The sequence below is a fragment of the Lagopus muta genome, chromosome 1 (genome assembly GCF_023343835.1).
Source record: "Lagopus muta isolate bLagMut1 chromosome 1, bLagMut1 primary, whole genome shotgun sequence".
Taxonomy (NCBI): domain Eukaryota; kingdom Metazoa; phylum Chordata; class Aves; order Galliformes; family Phasianidae; genus Lagopus; species Lagopus muta.
In genome coordinates, this window is record NC_064433.1 from 44,749,402 (window position 1) to 44,762,765 (window position 13,364).

General features: G+C 40.4%; 1 protein-coding gene across 2 annotated transcripts in view; it reads right to left on the reverse strand.

Moving 5' to 3' along the window:
- Window positions 1-13,364, reverse strand: part of FGD6 (FYVE, RhoGEF and PH domain containing 6) — a 67,813-nt gene that overhangs the window by 52,743 nt on the left and 1,706 nt on the right. For both annotated transcript variants that reach the window (XM_048943800.1, XM_048943809.1), the window contains exon 2: window positions 3,622-6,052. In XM_048943800.1, coding sequence (XP_048799757.1) covers window positions 3,622-6,052 — 2,431 coding nt within the window. The remainder of the gene's footprint in view (window positions 1-3,621; window positions 6,053-13,364) is intronic.

Genomic DNA, 13,364 nt, shown 5'->3' on the forward strand with positions numbered 1-13,364 from the left:
AGGTAGCTCACAGAATCCAGAGAAGTTTATGTTTTCTGCATCGTGACAGATGTTTCAAGCCATTTTTGCTTTTCCTCTGCATTTTTAAATTACTGGACGTAGGTATACTCAATTTTACATTCTTAGTTTCGAGGAAGATTTTGCCTTCTTCTTCAACAGAAAGTTTGTTATTGAGAAGGATAACAGATGTATGAACATTTCTCCCTTATTAAGAAGCGTTACTTCAAAATAGAACTGTTTCAACTGCTGGTCTCTGGCAATACTAACAAGAATGGCTGTGTTGGTACAAGCAGCACTGACTTTTCACTCACATTTCAGGCCTGGACCGTATTTCTCAAAACCACAACACTTGGGGAAAAATAAAAAAATAAAAATAAAAAGCTGCTTTCCCTGCTGTTACCAGCAAGCAGATAGTGATATTTGAAACTTATTTTACATGTTAACCGTACATTATCAATCCCACAGCATCTGCTCCTCACTCACTTCACAGAATCCTCCTAACAACAAATGCACACTTGCTGGTCATTTTAAAATGGTTATCAAAGAGGGAGAGCAGGGCAAAACAAACAATCCTTAAAAACTATTTCAAGAGACTGCTTTAATTTACTGTGGAAACAATACATGGATTATCTGCTACAGAGGCTCTGTGTGACTGTATTCAGAATATTCCCCCGAGGTGCTGATAGCCACCTGGGCCCACCAGCCTCCCCCCCACCAGCTGTGCCTCCCCCCATGGCTCACAGCTCATCTCAGGACACTCGTTCCCCTCCTCCTAAAGTCAAACCCCACAGTGGCAGCAGGAAGACCAACATCAAGTAACTCAAAAATCAAGTGGCTAGCAGCAACTGATACCCACACTATTAATTACCCAAGCCTGCCATTCTAGATTTAAATTCCTGGGGGGAGGCCAAAGCAAATAAAAAGTATGTGAATTTAGTCAGACATATGAATTTAGCCTAAAAGCAACACAAGCTATTAGCATTCTCCATTAAAGCCTACCAGTTTCACTAGATGGGATCAGGAGGAAACTTCCCAGTAGCTGCTGAAGCCCTGGGTATTTTGTATCTTCCTCCACGCACACAAAAAAGTAACTTTGGGCACACTCTACTGAACTCTCCTGGTCATGATAAACTTTGTGTTCAGAATGAATATTCTGCATATATGCTGTATGATTAGAAGTGTAAGGAATCAGACTGTGAATCTTGTACACTGGCTTTAATCATAAAAAAAATTACATCCATTAGCAGTGCACTACAGAAGTTCAGTGTGCTCCAATGTATGGAAAAAGGTAAGCACATGTTCTGACAGGTTGAGAAAATGGTAGCAGTAATTATTACAATAACATCGGCACTGTTTCTCTAACCGGTTTTATAACATCACTTGGCACAGGGAATAAGAAGAGTTTCTTAAAGAGCTATGCAGAAAGGGAAGATGGCATTGATAAAGAGGCTTCGAAGGAGGTGGGAAAATAATGGATGGGAAAACTGGCAAAACTACCAGCTTTGCTCTGGGTGCACAAGCACCCCAGCATCTTCCAAGTAGAGTTGAAACCAATTCTGGCACTTGATCCTCCATCTCCAGCTGATCTAGGGCAGCACTGCCCTGTTTCCATTTGCTCCTTGGGATTTCTTTGTCCCCTGCCCTATTAAAGCAATTTCATGCATAAATCATTCCCTATGGTAGATTCTGAATGGTAGATTCTGATTATGCAATCTAGTTTAAAATAAAGACTTAAATGAAGTATTCGGGTTACATTTTTCTATGTGTGCTTTCAAAAGAAGAACACAAACAAATCCAGTTCTTCCAAAAACACCCAGCTTAGGAAGCACAGGTACAGATTTGCCAGGGTGCAAAACCCTCAAACCCTTACATAACTGCTGGTACAGTGGGAGGTGTGGAGAGTGAATAGCTATAAACCTCACACAGTCTTCCAGGTGAGAAAACTGAGGAGCTACTGTAGACTCATGCCTGCTGTGCTTCATTCAATCAACAAAACATTTCTTCATGTTTCCTAAAGCAAAGACGAACAGACACCTGAGCCACAACCACAACACAAACCTACAACAGATCAAACACATAAAATATATCCTTCTGAAAGTTTGGTCTTGCTCTTCTTAGATAAACCAAAACAAGGCAATGCTAAAAGAATTGGGTCAACACTTCCAAAAGATACTAAAAAACTGTGCTTAAACAAAAAGTCATGAACTCATAGCACTAAAAGAATGCAAAGATGAAAATAAAAAGCAACCTACTGTAAACAAGAAAAATATTCAACGTATGAACAAATATACCAATGCCAAAAGCTCATAGCTTGAAATCCTACTTCCCACAGTAAAGCTTCATGCTTTCCATCAGTCCAGTGTTGAAAATATCAAGTCTATCAACAGTTATCAACAAAGGATGCCACTTAAAATATTTGCCTCCTCCTTTAAAAGAGAACACGCTCCTCCAGAGAATGGCAAGCTCCAAGTCTTCAGAGCATACATTTGCAACCAGAAAGAAGCTTAGTAATCCTAAGTGAAAAGTAACGTTAAATGTGATTATAACCTAGCTCATTTGTTCTCATCAATATGCATATACTCTCAAGAGAATAAAGAAGCTTGCTGGGAACTATGAATTATACAGGCTGCTTATTTTGTTTAAATCCTTCACACTGCTGTGAGACAAAACTTAGGGATCTCTAAGACTGACAGACCAGCTGAAGTTAGGAAGTTAAGTAATACCAAGCTGGGTCAAAACAAAGCTTCACCCGTTACCACCAGGAGAATGTGGGAGCCTCCTGCTCCACGTGGCCCACTCTTCTTGCCAACACCCACAGTCACACCACCACAGATGTTACAAGGTCTGCTCCTGCCTGCTTCAGTTAGCATTTGTTTTAGACATATCTGTGAATAAGTCCAATCCCTTTTTGAATCTGCTGATACTAACTACCTCCTCCATCCGCTGGGACAACAAAGCCGCAGCTCTCTCCCTTCCCTGCAGCAAGTGCTTTCTATCACCTGCCACAAAACCCTGTATTTTAGTAATGTTTTGTACAGGTCACACAGAACTCCTGCACTTCCACTAGTTTTATTGTATCTGTGGGCATAGAAAGGTACAAAAGACTCAGTGCACTCAAGGATAGGCGCTATCTTTTCTTACACCAGAAAAGCCTTCAAGACCCAATGAAGAATTTGCACACCCAAAAGTTCGCCTGCTTTTTCCAGCTGTATCAGCTGATCTAAAAATATATTAATTTCCCCTACAAACATAGAAACTATGGACTCTATGAACATTTATTCCACTTCATCCGGAGACTGGAGTAAGGTTCATTCCTCCCTATTTAAGTGCTCTTGAATACAAATATGTGACTATATCAAAACGCTTTAATTAAATCTGGGAAAGCACGTGCATGCATTACCCAAATTTTAATCATATTTGAAGAAGCTTATTTTTCCTCTTGCCTCTCTTCACCAAGTGCAGTTTTCAGAACTTCAAAAGCAAATGCAAAGATACACGTCAATGACTGTTCTGCTGACATCTAATGAAAGAGATGTAGCTTCTAGGGTCACCCTCTAAATGTGTTTACAACCACCAGAGCTGCAAGAGAGATGTTTAACCACCCCTTTCTTTTTATTTTACCTGCCATGTCTCACACGCCTGCTTGCTGCTTGAAAAGGCTCCTCCATCTCATACAAGCTGGGGCTCGGGTCTTCCACGTGGCTGGAATTCTGCCATTCCAAAGACAGATTTTTACCAGCACCCATAGCAAAAGGCAAGTTCTCATACTCTGGTATTTCCTCATAGTGACGCAAGTTCTCATACTCAGGAGCACAATTGCTGGTTACAGAATTCAAATGCATTTGGGACAGATTCTCTCCTGGCAGTGAGTGCCCATCTAAAGACTCCAGCCTTTGGTTACTTCGCATCTCAGGCTGGCTTCTATTTCTCTGCCTCTTCTTCTGCAGTGCTGGACTACTTATTTCTACAGAACGTGCCTTGGCAGATTTTGCTTTCCTTTCACTGCCTACAGATGATACATGTCGGTTGTTACCATTCCCATACCCTTCCCCAGTGGAAAGGTTAGCAGTAGAACTATCCATTGACTGGCTGCCTTTAGACAGAAATTTTTGGAAGTCGCTTTTCATTAAGCAAACAGACAGTTTCACATTGAGAAACTTTCTCAAACTGTTTTTCTTCTGCGGGTCTTTGCAAGGCTTGTCTGTCCTTTCCATGTCCACAGAAGAGAGAGATTTGGCTCTGGGCTTTGTCACAGCACTCACATGGCTGAAGCTGGGAGCAATGCTCGCAGTTTTTAATGACTCCGAATTTCCTGAAAACGGAAGAATAGGGTGAGGTAACTTCCAGACGGGTTTCTCAGAGGAACGTTTGGGGATGTCAGAGGAGGATAGTGCACCTTGCTCCCTGGCTTCAGTGTGTGTGAAGTGAGATCCTTCCAGAACACTGCTTGATTTGTCTTCAGAGGAGGCATAAGAACTTTTCTCAATCAGCTCTGCCGACGCAGCTTTCTTCAGCACTCCTGCAGCTGGTAGGCTGTGCCGCTGTGGCTTCTTAGGAACGATTTTCGGAGAACTTTCGTCCTTGATTTTAGCTTCCCTATCTTCCACTTTTTGTGGGGAAGCATGGAGGCTATTAGCAGCAGGTGAGTGCTGACTGCCAGTTAATTTTATTTGCTTTGGCAAACTCATGGACAAAGCATCGCATCTGATAAAGCTAGTCCTTTTGTCCACAGTATCTGGCACACTAGCATCATCTGTCATCCTATCCACTGAGCTATTTAAGTTATGGTCTATATCTAAGGAACATTCAACATTTTCCACCAAATCAGAAGTTTTGTGTGATAACTGAGGCAAAAGATTTTGCAGTGTTGACTCTTCAGTATCAGCAGGTTCCTTCCTCAGATGTATTCTGTCTGTAACACTTTGAGTTATCTCAGATTTTTCAGGATTAAGCGCTTCTGTATGATCATTATAGCAAACGCTCTGACCAAGGACATTAATTTTTGCTGGCTTTTTAAAGCTGCATTCAGCAGGACCAAGGGAATCATTCTCTGAACTAGATGGTTCCTTTGTTCCTTCTCCTATGCTGTCTACGCCATCCTGACGGACAAGACACGCAGCACGTGGCTTTCTTGGCTTAGGGATAGGAAGCATTTTTGAGCTCAGGACTGAACATGTTTCAGAGGAAGTTTTATCAGTGTCTATTTTCATGCCCATTTCATCTGAAAATGAACTACTGCTATTTACATTTTCATTTTCAAGGATTTCCTGGTTCAATGGGCAACTGTTGTGATTTTCATTCAAACTAGGACAAGTTTCAGACGTCTGAAACTCACCTTCAGTGAGCTTACTGCCAGTACTTTGTTGCCTCCCATTAGCTACCTCAGAAGATGACTGTACAAGTTCCAAAAACTCTATTTTAACATCGTTCCTGGAGCTGTTGCCATCCCCTCTGTGAAGTTTGTCTGCATACCTGTGCCTCACAGGACTTCTGTTGGGGAACACACCATGAGTTAGAACATCTTTAAGTTTCTCTTCCAAAATGCTGGCTTTCACAACCACCTGGTTTCTATTTGCCATTTTTTCACTGGGACTACTCCCCAGAGCCAGTGCAGTTTTTTCACCTGTTTTGATATTCTCTAAGTTTTCAAAGTGCTCAAGAATGATCTGAGTTTTACAAGTGTTTTCCCCATTTCCAAGCTTATGAAGGCATTCGAATTTGCAAGATGACACTGGCAGAATATATGCTGTGTTATCAGTACCCCCTTCTGAGACTTCATTTTTGTAGTTCAAGTGGTCCAGTGTTTGAGAAGAATCTCCTCTGTGTTCTTCAAAGCTTTTGGTGCCTTTCCTTGCACAGGATGGAGGCTTAACTTCTGGAATGGATGAGCTCTTGAGAACCTTTGGTTTTGGTGCAACAGCTGGCTTAGTTTTCCTTGCTGCTTGTAAAACACCAGAAAGCATGACATCAGGCTTCGGTGCAACGGGTGGAGGTGTTGCCTTGTGTCCTACCACAAATTTTGGTTTGGGGGCCACGGGCGGCTTCTTAATTTCTAGGAAGGATGGAAAACAAAGACATTAGTCACCATCAGCCTACAGAACAACTTCACCTGCACCACAGTCTTTATTTAAATCACATCATCAACAGGATATTAGTATTGTATATGTATATATTTTTCTCCTAAAAGCATGCCTCCTTTCCCTACCATTGCTTTTTTGTGAGTTGCCTTTGTTCTTTTTAATAGGTGCAAACAAGGGGTGAGGGAAGAAGTTCAAGGGTCACTTATTTGTAAAAAAAAAAAAAAAAAAAAAAAAAGTTTAGCTTTATGAAAATGCATGCTCCTGATCAGATGCTGAAGTATGATGCTAAGAAAACAAAACAGATTAACTTGGTTTTGAAGTCTCAATCATTGTAACACCTTCCAAAAATCTTGCAAATCTATTAAGTGCCTGTTGTATAATAAGAAACAAAGATAACAGAATAGACAGGGTAAATACCAGGACAGTTCAGTTCCTCTCCCTTTGCCATCTTTGGAAAACTGTAAACTAAAATTCCCCTTTCCTTTCCTCTTCTTTTCAAACAACATTTAGATGGATTGTTGTACCATCTGTAAAACCTGCATGTCACCACCAGTTAAGTGTAATGAGGTGAAGTGTGAAGTTAATGCAATAATTTGCAGCAAGTCAGTGCTTTCCTACTGTTTGAGTAAAACGTTATTTCTGTCAACTTATAAAATTACTCTTCGAACATGGTACTGTGACCTAGAAACAGCCACCACTGCTATCTTTGACTTATGACCCCACTGACTACCAAGGATAACAAAGCCCAAAGAGAGTAGAGGGCAGGAAAAAGAGCACAAGAAGAACTTGAACACTATTGTGTTCTGGGTCTGTTTTATTTTGTTTTTTGTTTTGTTTTTTTAATATGCCTGAAACATTTTCACATTGCAGGAGATAAGTTATGACCAGCGTATACATTAGGAAATAATTTCTAAGTGCTCCAACGGATTTTGATATGTGAAGACCCACTTGTACAGTAATTGAGTTTCTCACTCTATTTTTGTATGTACTACCTCTGTATTTATTAGCTGTATTTTGAACAATATTTTTGTATGCTTTCAGGAAGTCATACATATGTTAAGTAAAAATCTCAGGAAAACACGTAAGTGATGTTACACAGCACAGGGATTGGATAAGCCGTTTATTAATTATTTCATTTGAACTGTGAGCTTGGTGGCTTTTTATTCTCATTCATTACTATAAATTTGCAACTCTATTCAAGCCTCTAGCTTGAAAACATAAGAATAAGGCTTCAGGCATGAGTGTTTTTCTGTTTTGTCTTTTTATTTGAAAGAAATCTAGATTTTTTTTAAAAAAAAGGGAAAAAAAAAAAAAAAAAAAAAAAGACAGATGCACTCAGATGCAAGCATTTCCCAAACACTGCGCCACTGCTTGAAGCAGGCAGCCAGGAACAATGTCTCCACTATAGAAACAGGAAAACGATGTTTTTCTAGGACATGAATCATTAAATGGTATCCAGACTGACTTTGCTTAGACTTAGAATAGCTGTCCTTGTTGCACTTCTATTGAAGAAGAGATAAATCTATGGCAGAGACAATTTTTTAGACATTTTGCAAGAAGGAGTGCAGAACTGTTTTGAAAGGTAAAGCTCCACATAGCCAAAAATGAGAGCCACAGTGACCTGACTACCACTGCAATGGATGTACCACCTTCTATTTCCTCTCCAAAGATAGGGATTTCCCATACAGTGAGCCAATAGTTTGCTGGGAAAAAAAATATTAACCCTTTGGATGGGCAACCCCTGATCTATGGGTCCACGCTCAGTAATATTTATTAAGCTATTATAGTTCCCTGAAAACTGGAGAGAGACAGACTGCCTGGGAATCCTTCCTGACCCCCCTAATGAGAGGAATAGATTGCAGAAGATTTGGGGGATGAAACGCCAACTAGGTAAGTGATATCCCACAGATTAGTTGTCCCCCTCTGCGAACTGATGTCTGCCAAACTCCAAAGCTTCTTTCATACTAGTAGAACTGCCTAATATTTCAGAAAGCAATCAAACTGGATTAACCTGCAGGGCTTTCAGCTGGTATTCATAAGGGACGACAATGAGAAGGTACGATGTAATACTATGAGATTCACAGCTAAAACATGAGAACACAGAGAATGTAAAGTTGTTTGCGTGCCAATACTGGAAACCTGGGTAATGAATAGAGCCAGAAAAATTCCCTCTCGTTAAGAAGCGTGATTCGGTAGGACTTCCAAAGCCTACTAGAATTTTTCAAATGACTTGAATGTTAAAAACCATTGGAACGGGAAGAAGAGACAAAGACCCCACTATCTGCTTTCACATGATTGCCAGTTTCATCTAGAATGGATAAGGGTCAGTGTCTTAACAGGCATGTGACAGTCTCAGCATGAAGAGAGATCTGCAGTGGATGGCTGAGTCAGGAGTTGTGAGATGAGCCCATGTATACATTCATGTTGTAAGAGTGAAGAACACAAGAAGGGAATGCACACCAATAATTTTTCTCAACCAAACATCTTTGAGTCTATAAAAAACACAAGTGATGAACTTCTTTATGACAACAACAAAAAGTAGCTAAGGGTAAAAGTGTAATTACTAGACAGCAATTAGAAATTGATAATAGAAATACCATTGATTATAAACTTAATTCAGTGTGTGCAAATCCAAACCAGGTTTATGTAGCGCAGTGTTTTAAAAGGAACATTTCTCCCACCCTAAAAAGAAAAAAACTAAGTAGGAGGCAACTGTTATATATAAAGGTGTAAGGAATGATTGGAAGTCGTGAAAGAATGACTTCTTGTTAAGAGTGAAGTGAAGGCAAGTCTTCTGGTGAAAAACAAGAAATAAAATCAAGGAGGCATTACAGAACAACAGCCTAATGTGGTGACTTGTTTGAATGGCAAGGTTTTTCCTGGTACCAAAATGAACTGTTCACCTAAGAACAGAAGCTGTTGGTTACACTTAGGATAGCAGGAACTGAAGAGAATTCAGGAATCATTGTAGATAGATATTCTTAATAAGATAAATGCAAGTCTACAGCTAAGCTGATTAAATAATCCTTCAGATTACAAGCAAGAGAAATATTAAAATATGAGAGGCATTGAAAATATTTGTATGTGCCACACCTGCCAGACACCTGTTATATGTGATATGCTATATCACCACTGGCATTCTTAGAGGAAAACTCGGGATGAATCCAAGAAATAGCTATAAGAAGTATCTGAGGTCTAAAAATCACACCTCAAATGCCAAGAAACCTCATCCTGCTTCCTTAGCTGAGAATTTAACAAGTGAGATAGTGGCAACATATATTTGCGGAACGTAAGCGATTTTCACTGTAGATGGCTGTTTAATCAAGAAACAAAGACATGCTGAGGTTCCACAGCTGAACTAGAAAGAAGAGTTATTATTACACCTGGAGATAACTGACTCCAGGAACATCTTGGCTATGATTGTGATTGAATCACCAGCACTTACAATCAACCTAAACTCACTTTCTGAGATGCATGGTAATTTCAGAGGAAATTTGAGACTGAATGTTGGATTCCCTACCTTGTGTTACTGAGGGGACTGAAACAGAAAATCACTGTTTCTTCCCATCCAATCTTAACCAATGTTCAGAGGGGAACCCTGCATCCAGACTAGCATCACAGGTAATCAGAAAGAAAACCAAGTCTAAGAGTAGAAACACACAGTTTGATTTGCACCAGTGAACTAAATAGCTGGGAGAAACAGAAGAGGGCAGAGATCTCCTCTGTCCTGCTTGGATAGGGAAAGGAAGAAATCCATAAATAAAGCAACTAACAAAACTGCCACCACCAACAGGAAATCTATTGCTTATCAGTAAACAGCCAACACTACGTACAGCGCTGAAGGGGAAAAAAAATGTTCAGAAATACCAAAACATCCAACGCTTAAAAAAAAAAATAGTTAAAAACAGACATTATTTTTCTACCAATAGTAGACATCAGCACAGAGGGTGAATGCATACACTCCCTCTTTGTCCATCTTCAGGTCACAGTACAGAGCTGACGTCTGTCCCTCTGGTAAATTATCTCCTCCAGTGTGCTGAGGAAAACGTTACACCCATCCCATCCTGCTGAGTTTCTGTGTGACACTCAGCCTCGTTTGAGGGAAACACGCTCCTGTCCTACCTTCACTTGGTTTTACAGGAGGAGAGAAACATCCTGGAGCAATTTACACTGAATACTTTGGCCTGAAAATGCCTCCTTCTGTCCGTCAGATGATTGGATTTGGCAACTAAGGATTTCATTTAAAAATGTTCATCTATTTACTTATGCAACATCATGAATGAGCAGGAAAGCCAGTATGACAATGCAGACTTAAAAAACTGTAGCAGAACAGCTCTAAGTCTCCTGTGATTTTGACATCATGTTATCTTGCCCAGCCAGCAATTATATGTAGGAAGAAGACAGGGAGAAAGAAGCTGAACAGAGTTGAACAGTGGGAAGAGCTCACATAGCGCTGTCTTATGCAATAAACCCAGTGGTGTTAAAAGAACGTTTTCCCAAGCTGTGACTTTGAACAACCTCCACTCTTGGGAATAGCGAAAGAACAGAAAAAAGTTCTGTTCACCTGCATCTGGCCAAGAAAAAGAGGACAAAAGATTCCAGCTGCAGGAAAACAAGTTTGTGGCCTGTGATCATTACCATAGTCCTCCTTCACAAGCCAAGCCAAAAGGATACTGACTAAACACAAAAGCCCAGTAGCCTGTCTGTTAGGCCGTTGTGCAGCCACAGCTCCATATCCTGCTCCCTGTGATGCTCCCCATGGGCAGGGGCATCTCTCCCAGGCTCCACCCTCCTTGCAATGGGCTCCAGCTGCCCAAGGCCACTCTCCTCTACAGCCCTGCATCCTGTCCGAAGGTGATTTTCTTTCTGAACACGGAATGGCAGGAAGGCAGGGAAGTGATTCATTAGGGTGACATATGGGGATTTTTATGGGAGCAGATCCTAGATCTAGGGTACAGGTACACAGTCAAGTTGCAAGTCAACAGGGTAAGCCAACGTGTGAATCTGATAAGTCAGCTACTCTGTAATAGCTGACCCTATGCATATTCCTGTCTTCCCACACAGAATATAAGGCTATATGTTATTGCTGTACGTTCAGGACAGATGCAAAGATCAGTGTGATGGCAGTTAATACAGAAAAACAGACAGTGCTGCAAACCCATTCTCAAGCAACTTAGATTTTCATGACTCGAATAGACATTTCAGTTCAATTCCTTTACTTTCATTTACACAAAGGTTTTATTAGATGAACACCTCAAAAAAGTATTTTGAGTCCATTAATTTATTTCCTGTGAATGTGTGTTTGTTTTATTAAGCAGAGACTTTGATTTTTTCAGGTGTCACAATGTTAAAAAGTAAACGAGAAAAGGAGTGAGTCATGACATCCCGGAAGAGAACATGTGTAGTTTTTAAAATACAAGGGAGAATGATGGTTTCCAGCCACCACATTTTTAGAAAACATCCTAAACAAACTGCAAAAGGAAAACATTAATTTAAAAATCTCAGGTTGTCCAGCAACTTGTTGAAATAACACAGGAAAGTTGGGGAAAACTTTAGGATAAGTGCAAGAGACACATAAACAACCTTTTAAGATCACATCTGGAGATAAAGCCGAGTAACTATAATAAGAGTTGACATATTGGAGGGTTAAAGGGGCATTAAACCCCGTGGGCTCCATTTCTTCAGTCCTTGGAAGCAATGAGGTTTGATTGGAAAAGTCACATTGCTTTTGTTTATTCTGTTCCTGCTAATTTTTTTTCCTTTGATTTACATTTTTGACATTAAAATGCATTACATATTTCTCATTGCTGCTGTCAAGTCAGATTTTCAATCTGACCTGTATGTTCTGCCTACATTAAATAATCTGTATCGATTCACAAATAAGGGCTGTTTCTTCAGCAAGAAATAATAACTGTCAAACTCATAACTCAGCTTTTGTTTTTCCCTTTTAAAGGCAAAGCATATACTTGGAGACAGCACAATAGATCCAGGCAGAAAATGACTATAAACGATTTCATCAGCATCACATACAATAATGTGCAGCACACGAGCAAGCACTGCAACATTAGCTGCAACTGAACGGTGAAACCATCCACAGGTTTCTCACTGCAGCATGACTGGTTTTAAGTAAGTGCTATAGTTACTTAACTCTGAAGAAGTCCAGATTTACATATACATTTTTCTAAGTGAAGGCAACAGCTATGAAAGAACTGCTTTACCAAATGCTGAGTAACAGCCAGCTTTGGGCTGCGATTTAATTGAAACAATTTTGTGGAGGAAGCAGAGAAAAAAAAACAGAAAAAGCACAGTGTCATGTAGAGAGGCACAAGGCAAGCTGCAGCAGAGCTGAGGCTGGGCCACTGCTGCTTCCGCAGCTTCAGGCAATGGGCAGAAGCTGTGCTCAGTACTTCTCTCCCCACCTCTGTCCCTTCCAGAGTGTCCTGCTTACCAAGCTGAGGTCACATATCTCTGCGAATCTTAACCTCAAATACTGAATCAATACTGATGACACTCTACCAAACTGCTTTGTTGTAGAGTTATCTTAAAACAAGACACCAGAGAAATCCTCCAGCCCTCCAGACTCACCTGGATGAAGAGCAGAAGGCAATGCAAGTCCCATCTGAAAGCTTCACATGAACACTTTTACATTCTATATATATATATACACATATGTATATACCTATATATAAGCTGCATTATCACCCAGTTATCAGAAAGCTATTTTACACATCACAAAAAGCAGCGTAATGACTGAATTTGCAGTTTAAATAATTTCATTACAGGAAATAGATCCCAAAGGTCATTGGGATCCTGAAACCAAAACAAAGTAGGTGATGTGTTTCTATTTAAGCCCCAGCCTTATAAAGCATGTCTATGTATTTCAGAAGTCTAATTCTGTAACAACACGTAGAGGCAGATGTGCAGCCTTTACAAGTGTCTCCTCAGCACTCAGTCTCCTCAGCCGTGCCCTGCCATGAGCTTCTTATCCAAACTGCCAAAAGCTGTCACAACGCTGTCAACAAGATCATGAATCTCTGATCCCGTTCTGCCTGTTCCCCAGATTATGTGAGGGTAAGAAAATATCTATCACATAGCTTATATTCTTCACACCCTCCACAGCCTCTCACCTTCATCTTCCTGCCTACCAGCACTCCCTGTGCCTTCCCCTTCTAATTCCTCACTAAAATTCACATTTTCCAGAAGCCTTCCCATTTTACCCTTACCAATATTCCTCAGCATCCTTTTCTCTTTTGCTTTCCAAGTGACTTTGCTCATGTCAATCCC